The following is a 24007-nucleotide window of genomic DNA, read 5'->3' on the forward strand; positions in this document are numbered from 1 at the left end:
ATAGCAAGCTCGTCCTAAGCTCGTTACAATGCCACTTATGTACTCNAATTAGGTATACAACTTTTAGAAAAACAATCACAAGCTTACGAGTATCTCTAAAAAACATCATTCCATAAAAATAATTCAATATAAAACTAATGTAGAAACTGTTCCCATCTCGCATATACATCTGGAGATGATGATACAATTCCAACCAGAGAAGGCAAAGATTCTAAAACTGTCATTGGAGCCGCAACGAAATTAACGAAAAGAAAATCGGTAGGTAAAATAAAGAATTTATGAAAGTACCTAGTACGTCTTATTTTGTCCCCATTTAAAAAAAATCTTTAAAAGCTGGAATCTATTACAACTGCGAGCGATGTGGTGAGTAACAAATACACAGTTAGCATCAAACGGCCGATCTTCTGTATTTTTATGACAAACCTCTCTTAGCTGATGAAGTTAAAATAATAGTAATTTTAATAGTAGGTACCACATTCACATGTTAGTAAGAATTTAAAGGTGGTTAAACACTAGAGCCGATCTTACGAATGTTACAAGAAAGATAGAACCTCAGTTTCCAAAGCATGTTCATGTACCTACTTTTGATTCGTGAAAGGGTGAAAGACACACTGTAACATGTCATAGAGCGGTTACAGGGAGCCAAAGGTCACAGCGTTCCCCGTAATTTATAATGATGGTGCTTAGTCAGAAATACCTATAGGTTCTGTGACAAGAAATAAAATAGGTCATCACGTCACTTACCTTCTTAAAAAAATGTCCATGTTTGGAATGGGAACATAAATTATTATTACTTACCTTAAATGACTACCTTCACGCTACCAGTTGTAAGAACAGTGTTATTTTATCCGAATCACTTATAAGTTAAAAGCTTATTCGCCTCTGGCACGGTCCATTAGCAAAGAATGAGAATCACTTAGCCGCCATTTTTATTTCATGTATTCTTCACGGAGCTAATGCAACTTTCTTTTTGCGTTTGTAAAAATACAACGCCTTTTATTTGCCGTGATTTGTTATTCTGTCACTTATTTCATTAAGAATTAAATTTTAATAAAGGAGAGTAACTTGCTGGCTTGTTATTCTTTCAGTTTCAGTGAAAGCTATTTTTTCAAATTATACTTCAATTGTAAGTGAAAAATATTAAATGGAAAAAATAATTTGGATTTTAAAAGACCACATTAAGAAACGTATTACATATTTTCTACGTGAATAGACTTTCTGCGAAACATATTTTAGAATTGCTTTAAGAAAATTTCGAAGTAGGTATGGATCCTGAAGATAATGGAAAAAGTTATGAACCTGTCAGCCGAAATCGATTTTCATGTAAACTTATGAATAAAGGGTTCAAAAACTTAAAACCTGTTAGCGGTTCTTAAAGAATAAAAAGTAATTTAATCATACAAAATATATTGGAAAAGGATAAAACGAAATTTTTTTTTAGTTTTGTACCTGATAAAAAAAGGGTTTTCCTTACATATTCAATCAGTTCCAAAGTCTCATCCTACAGCTCTTCCAACAAAAAATGGACAAAAATAAAAATCCTAAAGTTATTACTAAAATAATTCCCACGGACTTTCTTAACTTTGCAGTACTAGGTGGTACGTACCTACTCGTACCTAAATAGAATTCATCCTAAACTTCATCCAAATACTTTTGTTCCATAAGGTAGGTAGGATTTTTATTTTATATTGTATAAAGGAGTAAATTCCACTATAGGGGCAGCTCCAGCAGATTGGGTTCACATGAAGACGCTGTCAGAAATAGTAGCTAGGTTCTACTCATTAACACCTGAGGATACGTTCGAATTTCGATGAGCCATATGATTCAGTCTTGGTCCTGTTTGGCATTCTATGACATTCACTGACTCAATACATCAAAGAGAAATAAGTGTTGCAGAGGTATCTACCTATTCCAGCCAGCTCTTCCAGTTCGATCTTGCGACGTTTCCAGCCGCGTGGGATCCTAGTGGTTAATTGGATGCGTCAATCTGGCGCTGAACGCTATATAGCCCTGCAAATGGCACTTCAATTAGGAACAATGGGACTGTCCGGGGTTTGGGCGAACAGAAAGACAGTCGACGGAACATCAAGCTAAACACAGTGGCGCCCTGTAATTAATTCAGGTTATAAAACATTTGAAATAAATATCCTAAGGGAAGCCAATACTCGTACTACTTGACACAAATAATTGAGAAATGTAATCGGATACAATTTGATGATATTAGAATTACAAATTCAATTACTTGATTGAAACCTAATAATACGAGTACTTTACCGTCAGACCGTGGCCTCACTAAGGCCAAAGTTCACTAGTTTACGTAGAAGTCAATCAATATAGCTGTATCTACTATAATATTTTTTCTTTATAAAACAAGCTTTCTTTATACAAAATCTTCGTCACACCATCTTCCTTTCGAGCGTTTTCCAGGTACCTACCTACTTGATGTTTCATAAGTGATTTTTTTCAGTGATGTGGTTGAGTTACAACCTCAGTGATTCTTAGATTTTATGAACCGTGGTAGGACCGGTCAAGGGTCAGGCGTGGGCTTTAATTAGAACCGACTATTAGGAAAGTGCTTTATCGCCTCATCTCGCAGACGAATGGTAGTTCAATTAGAAGGGTCTACCAATACTCCCAAGCGGGAACTATTCTCGTAGTCAACAATGGACGATTCTTGATTTCTCATTAAACGTTTATTGTTATTGGGGACAATAAGGACAGCATTTCTATTTGACTAGGTATATAAAATAAATAGGTTTTACATGACTGACCTGCGAAGTAATTTAATTATTTTGTTTGAAAGCACTCTAATACTGCGTATTTTGTAATTAAAAGCCCGCATATTGCGATTTTCATCGGGATAGATTCGAATTAATGATAAATTGATGCTGATAGACGTCAATAGGGAATTGAGCAATCCATTAAGGTGTCCCGTTTCAATCTACACAGAAAGGGAATAAATAAGTAATTTTGAAAACAGAAAACTAAAGCACTACTAAGTACATATACTTATCACCATAAAAATAATTGTTGTGTTTCAACAGTTGGGTTACGGAGTTTGAAATTGATTATTCCGAGTGAAGCACGCACTCACCTTCGGCTAGAATCTAGATCATCACTTTCTAATCAGTATGCGAGATATAAAAAATTGTCAAAACTTCTATAATATCACGACAGAACACTTGCGCCAACAGACACCCTTGCTCGTGCGAAGGCGTTGTAATCATCCCCCATAATGTAAGGTAATCTTTAGACAGATGTGCTCGGAATGCACGTTAACCTACCGATAAAATCTTTCATTAGGCATCGCTAATGGCGGCAATCTAATCTGGGGCAAGAAACTATCAGTGTAATGGGATAACTGGGACCGCGACGTTGACAAATCGCAGGCAGGTGGCGGCCGGCCCACCGAACATGATTAGTGGAGTGCGATAGTAGCAGATTTTTTGCTTACAAAGACTTCGATGTACCTACCTACCTATGTAGGTACATGTTGCAGAAAACCATTAGCCAGGAAAAAGTACTTTTGACTAGCAAAGACAGACATAAGTAGGTACCTACTCCGAGGACCGCCAGCTCTGTCAATATAGGTAGATACCTAATGATGTTCAGTCAAAGATTTTACCAGCCTGTTCAGTTGAAATTTCTTTACACACTCTGTTTAGCTAACTTGTTTAAACAAAGAATGTCAAAGACTGAGAATGACACTTAAAATAATTAGGACCTCTGTAGCAGTGTTTTAAAACAAAAATTTAAGGTTATTTTTTCTTTTCTCGTGGTGTTAAAAACATTTGTGTTAATTTTAAGTGAAAACAAACAGCACAAAAACAGCGTGCAATCAAAATAGGATTTATTTGTTCTACATAAACAACAGACCAAGTAAATTAAACGGGAGAAAAAACTTTAACTTAATTATGTTGGTCCAGCTGGGTGGGCAAAAAGAGCCATTCGTCTTCATCGAGCCATGGACTGACAGCGTTCATTTACACAATTAACTGCTTGCAATAGGGTTTACAAGACGACACCACACTGAATTTTTGTACGGCAAACATACCTACTTTGCAAAGTCACGAATATAATCTATCTACAAAAACTCAGACATACATTTAGCAGATTTGCTTGAATTAATGCCGCGAACAAGTTTTTATCATATTTAAATAAAATACTTATCCCATCGATTCATTTTTGAGTTTCATCATCATCGTCATCATTTTAACTATATGATAGGACCTCCACTGCTGAACATAGGCCTTCCCCAATGATTTCCGATTTCCTAGATGCGGTCTACGCAGGACCTGTTGTAGAAATCCTTGGGTAAGGCTTTGTCCAGCAGTGGACGTCATTTGGCTGAAACGAACGAAGCAAGGAAGTTTTAATCAACCGTCTAAGAGGAAATATTAAATTAATAATTTATTAAGGTGTCTAAGTATATCTTTATTATTTCCACCGGCTTCTCCAATTAAGCAATGTCGCGATGGCAGAATCTTTTCTGAATAATTTGATAGGCTTTGAAGGCGGCTTTCCGTCGCGTTTTAATTGGAAAGCACTTTGGCTGTATTCCAAACACTATATCTTCCAATTTAGATTAAATTATGAATCTGGTTCAGCTGCGATGTAAATTGATTAAGCTTTTGTAAACACAAACACATTACGTGTTAATAAGTTTAGGCTTTTTAAAATTATGCTTTTATAGTTGTATAATTTTAAAGTTAGGTAATACAGAATATGATAAAATACAGTTGACAGTACTTTTGTCGCAAAGTAGCACCTATTATAAATAAAAAGCCATTGTTGATTTTAACAACCTCGGTCTCCTTGTAGAGAACCTGTGGTCGAGGAATCTTGAAGGTCGCATTCTATGAATCTTCGGCCTAATCATCACTTTTTCCATCAAGTGAGATACAGGTCAAAAACATCTTCGTAGTGGGTAAAAAAACTAAATTTATTTTTACCCGACTGCGCCAGGAGGGTTATGTTTTTTATCTGTCTTTTTTTGCATAAAGTTCGATATACACGGATGCTGGAATTGAATATCCTCAAATACCGGAGCCGCATGTCGGTCCATTTCCAGAGCCGCGTGCGGGCTGTGTAAACACCGACTTACTTATTTGAATAGAGCTCTCAAACGAAAACTGTTTGGCAGTTGTTGCTATTGGTTGTTTTTATTTGCTATTCTATCGAACGGAATTATGATCAATGAAAGAGTTTTAAAATATCATGGATCAATTTCGTTCGTTGTCGAGGTAAGTAAATATTATAGGTAAAATGGTTCATATAAACCTAACAATGGAGCTGAGAAGTCATTCATTTATTTTCTGCAAATAGGTTTCTGTAATTTATAGCCTATATGTTATTCTGGGTTATAAACAATAATACTGTAAAGTGTCATTAAAATCCGTTCAGTAGTTTTTGCGTGAAAGAGTAACAAACATCCAGACATCCAAACATTCGCATTTATAATATTATAAGTAGGATATATTTCTTTAGATAGAAGATACAAAGATTTGATGAAAAGTTGTTGGGTTAATTTGCTTGACACTTGAAATAATGAAACAATCCTATTTAAATATTTGTATCTTGTTTACTAGTCAATTATAGCGCCAGGCTACCTTTTAAAAACTATACACTCGTGTAAGTTCGTAGAGAACTGCCCGAAAAATACAATGTTGTTTTTGGTACAGTACGCCCCGTACTGAACACTGCGGCATTTTATGTAGTTATGAAAGAGTCGATTTTGCAACGTGTTGTTTGATGTACTGTTGTGTACATCATTTGTCCCTAGTACGGCACCGCATGCGGGCCGCAAACATTGCACACGTTTGGTGAAAGACTGAACACTCGTACCTACTGCAACAGTTCACGATAATACATTGTAACAGATCATCTAAAAATACGTAGTAAACGTACACACGGTTAATTGAGGAGTATCATTTTTGAATCATCCTGAACCTTTTCTATTAATTTAATTAGGTATTATTTTAACGAATGGGGTCGGTGCTAGCCAAATGATCATTCTTTATTTATTAAAATAAGTTTTTTGATATAATATTGATGACTTTCGTAGTTTTATTTATATTTTATGTATTGTATTATGAAGTGTTATACTTATTAATTCTTTTAGATCTAAAGCGTTTGGGTTTTCTTTGAAAACCCTGAACTAAAGATTTAAACGTAACCCGCGTGCAAAACATTTGTTTGCACGTCATTTGTTCACTAATGGGGCGCCACATGAGGGCTGCAAACATTGCAATTTCCACATTTACCCCTCGATTAAAATTCAGGCGAATGTAACCATAATGATACAATCAGACAAGTTATTGATATTGTTAATAATGTCTAAATTATTTCATCGTACAAAAAAAAAGAAGAAAACTTAATATTGTTTATTGAAGTTTGAACTCTGGTCTGGTTGGTTGGTTGAGTTATTTATCAACACCTTTTACTCGTAGATACTAATTGCCTCCATGGAATTCAAAAAACAGGTTTGGTAAAAAAAAGTATAATAAATAAATAAAAAGGCATTATTTGGTCTGTCGATGGTTCCCCGATCCCCATCCCTAGACAGACTAGGCACCTGAATCCGATTGGTCGGCCGGTCGGTGGCGGGACATAATAACATTTACAATTCAGATGGCGCTGCGGTCGCCGTTTCATTACAACCGAGGCCGCGCCGCTTCTCTGATTGAATGATTCTCAATTCATGTACATACATGATCTTGTTAAAATCACTTCTTATTGATAAATTGGACGATGGTAATACCACAGTAATACACTGTGCTTATTAAAAAGTTATTGATCTTTCAATAAATTAGCCTTTGGAAGTCTATTAACAGGTAGTCTTGCTCTAAAACTTTAACTTAACATAAAGCTGCATTGAACTTTCGATTAACTTGTAAAGTTTATCTGTGGAAACTGTTTAGGCTACTGTACTGTTTTTATTTATAAGTTCACATGTAACAATTCATGCTATTTGTTTCCTTAATAAAGAAAAATAAATAAATAAAAAATAAGCACTGCTAGTGCAAGACTTGTCTAGATCTAATTACTAATGACTTAATAACAAGCCGACAGAGGTTTTAAAAAATAATGGATCCACATACTAACGTTTGTGAAGAAAAAAAAGGTGAAAGTACCTAATAGAAAAAGATAACCTTACCTTACCTATCATCATCATCATCCTCATAATTCATGCTGTTTGTTTCCTTAATAAAGAAAAATAAAATAGGAGCATGCCTTCATTAATACCAGAGAAGAATGGAGAATTTTGGTCTTCACTCTCCATGCAGGCCAGAGGGGTTGTGGTTGGGACACTTGGGAGGCTTGGTGGTTGCATATTTTGTTCCTTTGCATTTCCACGGGAAAATCCACCTGATTATGACATGTTTTATTACTTTTCATAAAGGAACTGTTTGATTTTAGGTAGAAGAATGAGCAAGTTTTCAGGTGGTGAGTGTCCTAACGAACAAGGAGCAAGTTTTCCGGCAAAAAAAGCCTGTATGGAAAAAAACTGGCGTTCGACTCTCCCGTGCAAAACGATGGATTAATTCGTATTTATTTAGGTAATTGAATTTAAATAATGGAGATTTTATCGGTTAATAAAATGCAAAGCCTTTAAGTACTTTATAAAAGGGTCCCGATTATGAGACGTTGTTTGCGGTGCGTTCAAACAACATTATTGCGGTGTAACTTTATTTTCGTTGGGCGGATTTGTGCGGTGTAGACTAGAAGATTTAATTGATTTTGTCTGAACTAGATTAAACTTGACATGAATTCGATATTTTATGCAAATTTCAATAGGTCCGAATATTAATACTTAATATTTTTGTGCATCATCTGAAGCGTTCACTGAAGTATAAAGTTTGTTTATGTCATGGTTGATTTTGATAATTGTATTTTTTTTATAATACATAATACTCGTTACGTTTCTTAAGTTGTAAAACTGCCCGTGAATAACTAGGTACTTAACAGTTTGTTTAACGTAATCGCTGAAAACTTTTTATCAGTTTCTCTTTTTGTAGAGGTAAAGATAAATGGTCCTTAAATTCCCAGGGTCCCCATTAGAAAGAAACTCAAGAAACCTAGAAACTTTTAGGCACTTCTAGTGAAAGATAAACCACCAGTGTCTGAGTTTCAGTGTGAGGAACCTAAACCATACAAACATTGTGAGATTTTTGTAGTTGCGATAAGTGTTGTTTTTCAATAAAAAATAATCGGACATTGTACGCACGCACGTATCAATAGTGAAGGTTGTTTAATATGTCGTTGACACTTGGAAATAATTAAGATTAGTATGAATGATAACTTGGTTGAATGAATCTTCGTTGTATGTTATAAATAATTTGCAATTCACGTAATAAAATAAAGTTTATGGGCGTGTATAAAACGACCTTTTAAAACGAGTTTTGGTACTGTATAATTCCACGCAAGTGATACCCTAGCTAGGTCACAGCTGACCTAATATCTTAACTAGACGTTATCAGTGTTTGATAATATAATTAGGTATGCAAAATATTTTGTCTCCGCTTCAACTTCGAACTGCGATAGTACAGAACCGGATTTGTACAGATCACTGATCATTTTGGCAGTCACTGGTATTTTATACAGTTGTTTTAAGGGTCATTTTGCAATAATTTTATATTGATGTGCTATTGTTTGTACATCGATCTCTTTCTGATACCTCCATTTACAATCCCAACTAATATTATAAATGCGAAAGTAACTCTGTCTGTCTGTCTGTCTGTCTGTCTGTCTGTCTGTCTGTTACGCTTTCCCGCTTAAACCTCGCAACCGATTTTGATGAAATTTGGCATAGAGATAGTTTGAGTCCCGGGAAAGAACATAGGATAGTTTTTATCCCGGTTTTTGAAACAGGGACGCGCGCGATAAAATTTTTCTGTGACAGACAAAATTCAACGCGGGCGAAGCCGCGGGCGGAAAGCTAGTACTTACATGTGAGAGATATTGTTCTAGTATACCGTCATAATTGAACAGTCATAACTGAGCGGTGGTCGTTAAATCAGCGACATAATTCTAAAGTATTTGTGCAGTTCGTTGTGCAGTGATTAGATAATTCAAAATGACCTCCAGTGAAGATTTTAATCGGCAGATATCTTTAAATAATAATCACACCCAAATACAAAGTAAGTCTGTAGGTTATTTTTTTTCAAATATAACCCATAAGGGTTTCGATTTCAACTAAATCAAAATTAATGATTTTTAAGAATCGATAATAATCTTTATAAATATTCGCATATTATGATAATATCTATCGATTCCCAGGACCATTATAATTACAAAATAATAACCAAGTGGAAACACCCTCATCTGTGAAAAATATAATTTATAGTTATTAAAATTTATATTCACCTCATTTCATTTTACAGAATTCAAGAGCTTTGTTTTAAAAGAGAAGTCTGTAGAAATAACATTTGGAAATGGCAGTATTATAAAGTTTGAAGATTGCTGGTTACGGGACAATTGCAGGTAATTAATAAATTAAAAAAAAAAACTAAATCTAGGGCGATAACGATGGACATTTATTAATTGTCTGGTTTGTTCTTACTACTTATTTAAAAGAATAACCTGAAACATGCTTTTAGTATATATAGAAAGCGCTGTTCTCATATTTAAGATTACAAATTAATGTTTCAACATTTAGTTAAGAGGAGACATACGAGGTGCTTACTGAAAATAATTAAATACGTGTTATTCACACTGAAACCTTTTTTCTACACAATCTATGTTATTTTAAATATAGGCGTGATATAGGCCTCCTGTAATATTTGTTAAATACGAGTAGACTACGTAACTAACGATGTTTAACAATTTCGTTCTCTTTCCGTAGGTAATATATTGATGAAACATTGCTCAAATATTATTTATCTTCTTTAGAAATGTGTAAACAAAAACATCAAATATTCAAAAGGTTTACTTATTTTATACTTATTTTTGGAGTGTTATTTAAAAACAAAACGGTAAACACATCGAGAGAGTACTTACCTAAATGTAACAAAAATATTTTTGGCTTTTTCGTCTTTGATAGGAAAGGAGACACGCATCGCTTACAAATGTATTTCTAATGACACTTTTGGTCCGCGCCAACAGACTTTAGCAATTTTGCGAAACATAAGTCCTCTTGACATAAAATATTATATGGTTCTAGTTCATCATCATTTTCAGCCATAGGACGTTCACTGCTGAACATAGGCCTCCCCCAATGATTTCCACAATGGCCGGTTGGTGGCGGCCTGCATACAGCGCGTTCCCGCCAGGTTCTAGGTTCTAGTTATTACGATAAAATTATCTTTGATTACGGGATTATTCCCACCTCTCATTCCCACCGCTGCAACTCCTGTGTAGCCAGGATCAGCTTGGCCGCCAATAAAAACCCAACAAGTGAAAGTCAAGTTTAATCCCGGTTTCAGTTGATTATTATAAACTTTTACACAAAGTTGCCGGAGTCTAATGAAGCCAATTCCACTTCTTTTTCAAGAATTGAACGATCTTTCTCAGTAAACAACTGTTCTTCCCAGTAACTTGAAATATACAGATGGTTTTTTAAACTTGATTCGTTTTAGCAAAAAAATATAAAATAGGCCTTTCCAATCAAGTACCAAGTGGTCTTTATAGTCAAGTAAGCAGGCCGCTACCAAGCGGGCAACATGGAAAGCATTGGGGGAGGCCTATGTTCAGCAGTGGACGTCCTATGGCTGAGATGATGATGATTACAGTCAAGTGGCAGTTCATAAAACTGTATTAAAAATGTCAATATCATATTAATAGTACTAAGTATAATGAAACTAAATTAATTCATTCATTTATTTTACAGATGTGGAGAATGCTATAATACGGAAACTTTTCAACGTTCGAAACACATTGTTGATATACCAGATTCCAATATTGAAAGCTTTTGCCTTGATGACTCAAAGCTTCGTGTAACTTGTAAGTATACACATTGACAATTATTCGTGTTGTAAATGAATGAGAAAAACATCCCTCTATTGGTCTTTTGTTTCATTTATAAACTAACTTTGATGAATTTTGGAATGTGGACCAATTATAGTGAAAGGTAAGGTAAGGATATGGTCTTGGTATTAGCACATTCTTCAGAATATGCTAGCGATACCCTACTATTAATACTACAGTATTAGTCTCAAACACATAGATGGCAACAAAAAATAAACGTAGTTGTATAGACAGGTACACCATAATTCGCCATTTACAGATGTATAAGTACAGGTACAGTAGAGTGCACCATCAAGATCATTTTAAGCTTAATGCTAATCACAAGATACTTGTCATAACTTTAAAATAATTCAACAGTTAGGTATCTGTTTTGTTTGTCATAAAATAAACGTTTCTTCATAACTAATATAATAATTATTCTGTCAAAGGGGACGACAAACACGAATCGTTGTATTATCCCGATTTCCTGTATCAATTCGACTACACGAGGTGGATCAACAGTCGTAGATTGAAGCCGAAGCTATGGGCTGGCGAATCTGTCAAGGATATGGTGGCCGAGGTTCCAATGGATGAGTTTTTGAACACAGAAGGCGGCGCCAAGAAAGTGTTCCAGTCTCTTCTGGACTATGGGATCGCTTTGATAACAGGTGTAAGTAATTGTACAGACAGTATTATATTAGGTGCCATAACAAATGTTCAGTTTGATGTGCTGTGGACTATACAAAGAAAGAAACAAAATTTGAAATCGGAGGCTAGATTATGAATTTTGAAAGAAAGAAAGAGTTTATTTGGTCCAAAATCTTATAAATAAGACAATAGAGGCAATAGATCAGATCCGGATAAACCAAAATGGCAACTACTCAGTATTTGTTTTTCTCTAGGTAAGAATCTAGCTAGAACATAAAGGCAGGTTTTCGTGATATCGGGTTATTCGGGATTTTTCTTAGAAATTCTTTGACGGCACGATGATATCCGACTGAAAAATGTTGCATTTACCTACCTATTCACTCGTATAGGTAAAATGATATTTTTTTTATTTGTTTCCGTGGATTTTACATAACCATAATATTTAAATGATACGTTGGTGCGTGGGCAAACTTGACGTGCATAAATATGAAAACATTCTTAACGTGACCTACTACGAGTAACATTTTACTGGTAAAAAACTGTTTAGACTGAGATTGCTTGCTAGCGATAAGACCGCATGAATCGTACCGTTAGATTAGGTACTTGTTGTATTTCTAGCTACCGTAAATTCTGCGCGGTGTGCAATAAAGAATTCTATGTCCAGAAAAATAAGGTAATTTGTAAAATGCTCGCAAGGTTATGACATGATGTCATAATGTTTAATATGACAAAATGTATTAAGCACATTTACATAACCGCTATTACGAGCTTGTCAGAGGGTCAGAAGATTAATGACCGGCAGGGCCGTACTAGGGCCCTGGGGCTCCAAGCACTCGATTCTGCACGCAGGCACGAAAGCAGTGCAGAGTGTAGGATGAATACGCAATAAACGACCCAACAAATTTTACGCGCATAGGCATGATGACAGTTTAATTTTTGTTGCGATATTAAAATAGACCTCTCTATAATAGAAACATAGGGCAGAGAATTGCATTTTTAATTTGGAGCACTCGATAACATTTAACTATAATAATAATACCTATTTAAATAACTTTAGTGGTGGTAATAGACAATTTATTATTCAATTTCGAATAGTAATTCTAGACAAAGGATAGGTACTAGGTGCCTATAATATACTAAGTATGGTTTCACTCGGCTGTGTAAGCTATATTTCAGGGCTGCTAATGAGAGAAGGTAACAATACAGCTATGGAGGAAACAATGTGTCTCGATTTCATAACACGAACGCTGCATGTGCGGCGTGTCACCTCGTAAATACATAGATAAATAACACTTTACAATAAATAAATAAATCCCTTATTAAGCAAAGATTACACTATGCATTGCCATAATTAATTTAATTTAATTTACATTAAATTTAATTTAAAAGGTAAGTCGTTTTGGGGGCCCCGTAATTGTTTTTTTAAAGAAATCCGGCCCTGACGTCCAGTCTACTCGTACATCGTACAATTACTCCGTGTAAATAATGCCCGAAAGTTTTATCATTCATACTCGTATAATTGGAATTCAATTTCGTCCGGTCGATAGCGAAGTAAATATACTCGTAGTAACTGTAATTTATGCGGAAATGATTGGATCAGCATCCACTTTAAATTTTTATTACCTATCGGTCATATTCGGAGTAGTTTTAATTATTGTATTCTCTATTTTATTGTAGTTGCTATAAACGCGATTTTACAGCCAAATTAATTTGAAGTGCTGTCGACTGAAAATTACAATACCATCTCCTTCAATGAAACCTCACACATTGAACTCTCGGTATTCCGATTCCAATATAAAATTGGCCTAACAAGAATTTAATATCGGTACCGATATTCCAGGGTGGGTGTAATCAAACCAACTTTTGGTAAGGGTCCAGACCCGATTGGAGGCTAAATGTCCCATTCGTAATGTTCCAAATACTTTGTATTTCACGCGACCTTATCACATAGTTCCTTCATGTGGAAAACAATTTAATATCTAGTGACGAGGGGTAAGCCAAAACAGTATGCTTAAACGTTTGGGAATCGTGTTACCTACTGCTCAAATTTAAAAATGTAACTACTTTTTAAAAATTGTGCCTACTACTCTTCAGTAAAAATTATAATCAGTCGCACTAATTAATAATATGTACTTAGTTTCATCATTGGGATATAATACAGGACCGGTCGGTGTGAAAATCCTTGGGGGGAGGCCTTTGTTCAGCAGTGGACGTCATTTGTGTGAAACGATGTGTGGAATATAATTATGAACATTTCATTAACAATTTTCAGGCGGAGCCCACCTTAGAAGGGACGGAGCCAGTATGCAAAGCCTTGGGAGGAATCCAGAACACATTTTTTGGGGGCATGTGGGAGTTCTCCACGACAGCATTCCACGCTGATACCGCGTACACTAACTTGCATTTGGATCTCCACCATGACAGCACCTACTTTACTGAGTCAACTGGGTAAAACTTATAATCCTATAATAATACTATGAATGAATGGCCGCTGGGGCAGGAAAGTTCTTGAGTGGCGACCACGAGCCGGAAGACGTAGCATGGGCAGGCCACCCACTAGGTGGACCGACGATCTGGTGAAGGTCGCGGGAGGTGCCTGGATGCGAGCGGCGCAGGACCGGTCTTTGTGGAAATCCTTGGGGGAGGCCTTTGTCCTGCAGTGGACGTCTTTCGGCTGAAACGAACGAACGAACGAATATTATGAATATGATAGGTTGCAAAGATGGATGAATGGATGTTTGTTACCATTTCACAAGAAAACTGTTGGAGTTTTACTTCTTTACAATATTACACGAAAGTTAGGTCCTTGTAATAAAAATACTCGTATTACTGCTTTTTTCTCACCGTTTTTTATTCGCCAATTTAAAAAAGTCTTAAAGAAAAAGGAAAGGAGTGCCAAGAATGCAAAAACAATGTACGTACGATACACATAAGAATGCAAAGTTAGGGATCACACCTGTAATAATGACTAATTAGAGTTTTTGTGAAAAATGTGAAAAACATTGTAAATTTTGTTACCGAAAAATGTTTAAATTATAATTTTACCTTTATTACTTTAGGCCTTGTTTGAATAAATTGTACACTTAACATTAAATTTACCACACGTCGTTGTATTAACATAAAAGGAACGTTTATATTTGCGAATGTGGAACAAAAAAGGGAAGCTATCATGAATGTCACTGTCGGGAGGTTGTAGCCAAAATAAAATATTTCTCACAAACAAGAATTTTCGCTTTAAACGTGCACATGGAGGATCATCTGTTTCTTGATATTCCAGATAATGAGGTTACTTATTTTTTCAAGAGGTCTATTTGTGACCTACTCTGTGGAACCTCCCCGTCATTATTATTTCAGTGCCAATCGAAAAGGCTTCTGCTTGTAACTGTTGGTTGCTTCCCGATTCTGTTTAGCGAATGAGACTTATAAAAAAAGTTTTGTTCAGTGTGCAACGCATAAAAATTTCCTACTTTTTTATGCAATTTTTGTCACCAAAGTTGGTTGAGTAAAACGAGTAAAACTAAAAACTTTATTTATTTAGGCTTTTAAAACACACTTTTACACGTCCCAGTACTAACCCTACCACTGCTTCAGGACAGTAAAAGGACCATGGGTTTGTTTTTGTTTGCCTAAAATATTGACACTTAATAGAATACTATAGAAAGGGCAGCTTCTATCGTATTTTTTTTTCTTTTTCAACCTACAAACCTTCACCTTCTCCAAAGTTTACCGGATACTACCTACTTAGTTAACTATTTAACAAACTGTCATACATTTTCCCAGTTTTTAAATAACTAAGCTTATGTGCCTGTTGACATTTTTTTGTTGCCGAATCCCTATAGTGCTTTATAAGATACTACGGTCTTTAACTTCATGTGTGAAGCCCTGTGAACATAATAATTTTGTTTAACAATCAACTTGAAAATGTTTCTCATTTCTCATTCAGCAGTTACGCCTTTCAAGTATCAAAATATAAATGGAGCTGGAAATTTATTTTTAAACTGAATTTTTCTCACTTCGAATTTTTCAAGTGGAAGAAAAAATGCAAAGCCCAGCTGCAAAATTGCACGTGCAATTTCGTTGCCAAACATCGACCGTAAGCTATGCTTTGCATATTAGTTTCCACGCCAACGCCTTCTGTAGAAGCCTTACACTATAAAATTATATTTTGTTGCGGCTAGACGTTAATTTGAATTTAATATTAAAGTTGGGTGTTTTACCATGAGAGCATCTAGATAAATCAATACCTATAGATACCATTATAATTACGTAGTACCTTATTTGAGGTTTATGTAGCTATGTAATTGTTGAATGCTGTGGCAAGACATAGGTAATGGGTGCTCTTCGACACGCCTAAAATTTTTAGTCCAAATTTCATTATGGTCTAAACATTTGACGTACAATTTTGTGATTGCCTAGCCTAGCCTAACAGTTGTAAGCAACATAACCATTTGCTCAAAACATGTTTGTTACTATTATTTTTCTGTTACCGGTTTCCTTAATTCGCAATATTTTAATTTATTTCTTTGTGTTTTAAAATTTTATAGTTTGACTTTGAATTGAGCTCTTACTACACTGAGGAAAACCATACAGACTTTAGTAAATTGTGAGTTTCGATGAAATTAATCGAGTTTACAATGAGTTTTATCGACGCGGAGTTTATCAAACTAACTGGTCTACAAGCTTACAGCTATTAAAAGCCCTTTTATTTTCAAAACTAATACCGAAATTGAACACGGCACTTGCGAACCCATTATAAACAGAAAGGTGAATCTTATTTGTCTTGTAATGAGATATAAATATAAAGTACGCATTGATGTAAATGCCAGCTAAGGTGACGCGATAAAATAAAAGATGCGAGCCCCTTAGGGATTTATGAGGCTCTAAAATAAGTGTTCTGTCGACTTTGTAATAGTATATACGAATTTATATCTCTTATTGCCCTAACTCAGAATATTTTTATACTAAACGGCACTTTTGATATAATAAGTTGTGTTAATTACTAACACACATAAATGTGGGCCACAAAAATGTATTGTATGATGTGTCTCTACATTAATGAAGTTATTTTTTTTTACAGTCTTCAAATCCTGCACTGTTTCGAACACGTGGACGGAATTGGTGGTGAGACCATCTTGACAGATGGATTCTATGGAGCAACCCGTCTGAAAGAAGACCATCCAGAAGATTTCGAATTCCTAACTAAATTCAACGTTGAAGGAGAGTTTGTGGAAAAAGAACACAACTATAGACACTCTGCACCAGTTATTAGAATCGACACCGATACTCAGGATCTGGTACAAATTAGGTAAGAACAATGTAAAGTTCAACAAAAACCTAAATGAAAAACCTTGAATTATTTACAAAGTGATTAATTTTTTTAAATTATTTTAAAATTGATATGAAAATATGTTTTTAAATATTTGTTCAAAATTCTGGTATTTTTAAATGGAATTTGTATTTGCAAATTATTTTCTAACATAATTGGATTATGTTAGAAAATAATTTGCACAATTTGCTTCAATGATTATGTTATTATCAATGTGTACCATAGCCGATGACCACAAACTTTTATCTAACAATATGCTCATATTGATTTCTTTGGGCTGAAAACCCAAACTTCTAAGAAGCGTTATGATTTTTCCGTGTGTTCTATCTCATGTTCCATAAAATAGAGCTTATCTTAAGGGTAATGTGACTATAAAACTAAAGCTGAAATATATTTTGCAGATACAACGTATTCGACCGAACGGCAATGGCGTTCGAGGACGGTGAAAAATGTAGGGCTTACTATCGCTCCCTGAGGAACTTGGGCCGCTACTTTCAAGACCCGCGCAATCAGTGGCAATTCAAGCTGAAACCAGGTAAGGGAATGGTTGATACATGTTACATGGACAGAATATACTTTATTGTACACCACAACAAAAACAAAACTCATGAAAGACATCGATCGGCACAATTTAGACGATCTTGTCGCTAGGAACCTGACTTTCAGTGTACGCAAAGTACGCATAGTTAGCAAACAGCTTGAAAAATAAGAGCATAACAACCTTATGAATCCGAGACTAGTAATTACGTAAAGTGTAATAACAAACACTTTCATAACTTAACAAATTACTTTTAGCAAATCAATAGTTTTTCATTAACCGTCTTAATTGTCTTACTATAGTGATTATTTAGAAGTAGAAGTAGCACTTGATGATTTTAATTAATTACCCTGGAAATAGAATTCCTTAGAAAACATCAAGTATTTATTGTTCAGAAACCGGGAAAGAAATTAGAAAAAGTTTTTAAAAGAGAAATTTCTCAATTACTTATCACATTTTATAAAAATAAGGTTTNGAGTTCCTATAGCCACCTCCTGACTGCATCATCAGACCAGCTCAATGGTACCGTAACATTGCATTGTCATCGTACTTACATAAGTATACCAAATTTCAGCTCAATCGGTTGACGAGAAGTGGTCTTAAATTCAGTTGCAAGATTTGTCCCACACATACTAACAAGTGAAGTCAATATAAAGCTTGTAAAAATAAGGTTTCCGTCGAAGATAGAGCCGTTAGATTCAATAGATGCTTTTTTTACTATCAATGTTTGCACGATCCTGTAAATTCCCGTATCACAGAATGCTTGATTATTTTGCAGTAGTATGAATGTGCCCATTATATTTTCATCGTCATCATCATTTCAGCCATAGGACGTCCACTGCTGAACATAGGCCTCCCCCAATGTTTTCCATGTTGATCGATTGGTAGCGGCCTGCGTCCAACGCTTCCCTGCTGCCTTTATGATAAATACTATTAATATTGCGTTAATTACTTATGTCCCATAACCCCTTGTGGTAAGCTAATGCTTGTGTCGCGAGCGTGTTCACCACAATAGTTCAACGATGACGTTGTTCACTCTCGGATCTCGAACATTCAGTCCCTACCCCATTTGGTTATTCTTGCTTCAACATAAATGTATTAATGTTCCAGGGACGGTTTTGGCGATGGATAACTTTAGAGTGTTGCACGGCAGAACTGCGTTCACAGGAAAAAGGACGCTCGGAGGCACCTACGTGTCTAGGTCCGATTGGCTCGACAGGGCCCGCACCCTCGGACTCATCAATTAAATGTTGCAACATCATCAGCCTATTTATTACCAACTGCAGTTGCACGACCCTCTCTAATTTGCCGGTTACCAGAGGCAAATAGAGGATTTGGTCTTTACTTCCCATATTATTGTTTAGAAAACTTTAGTTAGTTCCTGTTCTTTTGTTTAAAAAGCTTTAGTTAGTTCCTGAATCTCTGTTTAAAAAGCTTTTTTTAGTTCTTAAAAATTACCTACTTTATTTTAAATAAATATTGTTTTGTTCAAAAATTGTTTTTATTTAAAAACTGACCACTCTTTGTAAAGCATGTTCTTTAAACAGCAGTATTATAGGTCTGGGTTGTTAGTTTGTCCCTTCTATCGTGTGAAGAGCAAATAGTTTAAGGTTCTGATATCAGACTATGTATTTTCAGATATTTATGGGTAAAAAAATCATCCAGGATACATATTATGCTAGTTTATTACTTAGCGTATTACTTTATACTTTCAGCAAGCCTATAAAATATCTTAAACTATTATGGTAATCTGTTCAATACATTATAATGGGCTATTTCACGTATGTGCATGCTTTCCGATTTACAAGTGAGCAAAAGCTATTACGGTCACTATTATATTGCATCTGCAGTTTATGCCACTCGTCGCTCGCCACAAAATGCATCGGAATGGCCATTTTGATCGCTCCATTCGATAGTAAAATGCGTTTGTGGTAGGTAGTATAGAATTTGTTAAGGTGCATTCAATCAGAAGATTAACAAATAAGTGGTTTTTGCTATTGTGAAAAATAACAATAGAGATTGATGATGACTAAAATCTGAGGGTTTTTTTAAAACTTATTTTTAACAAAGTAGCCGAATATTATTGCTAGGTATTTAAAATGCAGTATGTAAGCAGCGCATAAACACCAAAATTAAACCTACTCGGTTGGTTTTGGAACCCAATTAGTAAAAAAAAGATTCAGATTTTAAAAAAATACTTTAAATTGTTTGTTCAAAAGGCCCATTTTCTCGGTGGGCGTGAACCGAAAATCATTAATAGCAGCAACTTTAATGATTTCAAATGTTTAGCTTACCAATTCATTAGTATCTGTCGCGGCAATCGACTAAACAGAAGAAAGGCGGATCGGTCTTGTCGCCGAGACAAATTAAGGGTTATCAACATTTATTTTATTCTGCTTACTCCAGTACCTATTTTAAACTACATGTTCAATAAGCCTAAATGTCTTAAGCGTATTTTTTCATAGCATTAAATTGATAACAATTTATTATTTAATTGTAACCGACCAGCCTGGATGCGGGCAGCGCAGGACCGTGCATTATGGAAAGCCTTGGGGGATGCCTTTGTCCAGCAGTGGACGTCATTTGGCTGAAACGAACGAAATTTCATTGTAACCTAGTATTACACTCCTACTTTGTAGCCCGGTGATCTGGTGAAGGTCGCAGGAAGCACCTGGATGCGGCCGTGCAGGCAGCATGTGTCATGCTCTGGGGCGGGACCNCTGTCATTGTGAAAATATATGGGCGTCCTTTGACAGCAATAAAAGGTTAAAAATGTGTACCTACCTCAAACCTGATTTCCAAAAATATACTTACCTATCTTGTAATCATTTAGAAGTAAGTGTATTTTAACTAGCTTTTGCCCGCGGCTTCACCCGCGTGAAATTTAGTTTGTCACAGATAGTCATAAATTATAGCCTATACTCGTATGTTATTCTCGGTTGTAAACAATAATACTGTAAAGTTTCATCAAAATCCGTTCAGTAGTTTTTGCGTGAAAGAGTAACAAACATACAACCATCCAGACATCCAAAATTTCGCATTTATAATATTACTAGTAGGATTTATAGTTGGTATTACGTTGCTTTTTCGGCAGAGCTAACACAATATTGTCACAAAAGATGTGGTAAGGGATTGTACCTATGTATAAACGTATTATGCTAGAAATAAAGAAACTATAATAAGTTCTTTTGAAAAGCATTGAAGTAGCGAAAGCACAACAATTATTTCATAATTTTACACATCCATTTAAAGCCATGAAAATGAAGTTGCTTATTCAGGAAAACCGTTTGCAGCGTTGCGAGCCGTCCAAAGTGACGCTCGAACCGCAAAATCGCGGCCGTAAATTTTTTGAACGCCATTTATAATCACAGGACACTGATAGTCCAGTNGTTGTCACGTTGTCGGCAAAATTGAGCCGAATAATTCATGTCATGGGCACGTCACCGCCGATGCTGACGTCACAATGGAAGCTGATTCAGCAAAAAGTGAGCCTCCTTTTTGTGTCGTGTAGTGCCAGAGGGAGGGTAACCCACTATAGGTGCTTGATATATTACAGACAAATTATATTAGAAAGTAGAAAGAATGTATACCTTAAGTATGGGTAGCCGATATCATTTATCAATCACATTTGTAGCTGTTCATATATTATAACCAGTTCAGAATCTCTATTCGGAGATTAAATACATTTACTGTTATTTTGAGCATGGTACGTAAATAAAATTACTCTTCTTTAGAGTTTATTACAGTCATAAGATAACAAAAAAGGTGTATTTCCCACGATAGGATTTTACATATCGATTAAATTCCAATCAGTAACATTTAAGAATTCCAAAGTTTCTGGAGTGGAGGCCGCGTACTGGAAAACGCAGCGTGGAACGTCCACCCACAAGGTGGACCAACGACATCATAAAGGTAGCAGGAAGGCGCTGGACGCAGGCCATTACCAACCGGTCAACATGGAAATCATTGAGGGAGGCCTATATTCAGCAGTGGACGTCCTATGGCTGAAATGATGATGAACATTTAAGAATTGAACTGGGTCTAGGTGCCTTAGTTTTAAAAATATTTTGTATCACTGTTTTTTATAACCTATTTTTAAGCTGATAAATACAAAGACTAAATAAAATTGAACCCACTGCTTTCTATCTTGATTGCGATGCTATACATCATAGTTATTGGCGTATAAATAGCTGGTTTGATATTCCGTGAGGGCCTCAGGGATTTATTTTTGTTATGGCGTGAAAAGGCATTTCGATACCTCATGTGGCAGGTGACAAAAATACCAATAAGAAAACATGTCGAGTAAATATTTGTAAGTGCTGGTACGTGCCACTCTTGCTACTAATTAATCTAAGTAGGTACCAATTACTCAAAGTTACAAAGAAATATGTGGCTCTCAGAAGCCATATTCATTGCAGAGTCGTCTGTATTCATTATGGCCGAGGTAGGTACTTAACTCGTCACCAGCCCCGGCTGACCTTGTTTGATCTCGTCCTACAATATAATTAGCGAAGTACCTAATGAGTTACTTGAACTAGTATAGAAATATTCAGTCTGAGGAAATGCAAAGTCAGTTCGTAGTTTGTAAAACAACGCATCATCGACCATAATCATTTTCGCTGCAGAAGTTCGAATCTCTCTAATTTACCTGAGCCAAATGGATGATTTGGCTCATACTCCCTACGCTATCCAGTTACCCAGACTCTCATCTGGCAAGCCAACCTTTCTTTTGAGGCTTGATGTTTGCATATTTTTGTCCCTTGGTCACCTTTTACGACATCCTCAGGAATTGTAGAAGTGGTTCTGTTAAACTCTGCCATAACCACATGGTAACGATATAATACAAAAGAGAAAAAATCTGAAGAAAGATTGAACCTGAGAGGGTTTCTAGGTTGACTGGACCGCTACAGGTAGGGAAGTTTTAGGACTTACCTACTTGGCCAACGCTGCCGGACGACGCTTACGAGTAGGTACTTGCATAATCCTGGGTTTTGAGATTTCCCGGTCGGGACTTACATCTAATAGAGGTCTTGCTGCACACACAACACACAATTCACACCATATTTCTTGAACACAGCGGGTCTTTACACTGTTATTGCAGTTTTTCACTCGCACGCGCGCGCCATTGAGCTTGACGGACGTGGGTAGTTCCGCGTCTTCTAGTAGATTTGAACCGCCCTCTCGTGGCGTGTTTGCGTTCTCATTTTTGGCTGGCCAAAAAGTTTGGAATAAGGGAATAGGGATGCGTAGCCAGTATTATATAAAATCTACTAGAACATTTGCATTTTGAGTGTTGAAATTGCGGGGCGTTGTAGTGCCAACCTCTAACCGTTCTTTTGTTCGGTACAATTCAATTTTGCTCAATGACGTCGGGGGCAAAGTAGGCTTGCCCTATCTGATCTTCAGAATTAGGGTCCCACGCAGCTTTACAAAAGACCTTATTGGGAGAACAAAAGGGTGGCATAAACTTCAGAGAGGAACTTGTTTATTTTAATAAACTTTTGGAATTGTACTCGCTTGATTATGAAGATGTGTTGGTTAGATAGGTAGGTCCTGTTCCATATTAAAAAAGTTTGAATTTTTATAGCTAAGTAAGTATTTAATTTTATTGTTTTTTTACCAGCATGATGGATAAAAGTTTGTGAAGATATCGGTCTGTCACCGAATAAGTTATTTATTTTTCGAGCGAATTTTGATAGAATGTAAAATAAAATTGTCGACTTTTACAATTTTACATTCAAACTATACAAATATACTTTTATGGATAAAAAAACACTATCATGTTAGGGCTATGATACACATTATAAACAATGCGAACCAAAATAACTTTCCACAAGTAAAACATTATTCGCAAACAATGGAATCAACGTCCGTAACATTGCTGGTGGCGCCGCCTACACTTCCTAACGAGGCACTGACGTCATGATACATCCTACTTATTTCAATCAATGCCTTCCAGTGTTTCAGGCACACAATGAATATCATTACGGAGGTTTAATACATAAATGGTTGATTTTGAATTTGTAGATAATAATATGGACTACGCGTACCGGAAAACGCAGCGTGGGACGTCCAACTACAAGGTGGACCGACGACATCGTAAAGGTAGCAGGGAAGCGCTGGACGCAGACCGCTGCCAATCGATCAACATGGAAAGCATTGGGGGAGGCCTATGTTCAGCAGTGGACGTCCTATGGCTGAAATGATGAATATGGACTAGGAGAACTTTAAACTGTGTAAATCTGCCCTAGAATAAGGCAATTTTGTAAGTGAATACCTGAGGTGATTTTTGACACCCATTTTTCCATTGCTAGTATTTAACTTTAGTTTGTATTTGGTTGCAAACTGTATCGATACTGAAATATTTCTATCGACTATAATTACTCGTAGGCTACCAATGATTGCTAGAGCCATTTCACAACATACTTCCTAAGCTATCAAATACGTGAAGAAAAAATAATTTGAATGCCAAAAAAGATGAAGTTGAAAAGATTTGAATCAAGAACCATATTTTAGGAGAGGTGACAGGACACAAATCTTGAAACTCGACG

General features: G+C 35.9%; 1 protein-coding gene across 1 annotated transcript; it reads left to right on the top strand.

Moving 5' to 3' along the window:
- Positions 1-8982: 8982 nt before the first annotated feature.
- Tmlh (Trimethyllysine hydroxylase) lies at positions 8983-18913 on the top strand. The gene is made up of 8 exons (XM_028301632.1): positions 8983-9140; positions 9384-9483; positions 10829-10941; positions 11394-11614; positions 13865-14040; positions 16670-16897; positions 17320-17453; positions 18567-18913. Exons 1-8 carry the CDS (start codon positions 9077-9079, stop codon positions 18701-18703), a joined length of 1173 nt encoding a protein of 390 aa, XP_028157433.1. The 5' UTR covers positions 8983-9076; the 3' UTR covers positions 18704-18913.
- The last annotated feature ends 5094 nt before the right edge of the window (positions 18914-24007 follow it).

Source organism: Ostrinia furnacalis, unplaced genomic scaffold, assembly GCF_004193835.3.
Source record: "Ostrinia furnacalis isolate ACB-3 unplaced genomic scaffold, ASM419383v2 OfSCF0954, whole genome shotgun sequence".
NCBI lineage: Eukaryota > Metazoa > Arthropoda > Insecta > Lepidoptera > Crambidae > Ostrinia > Ostrinia furnacalis.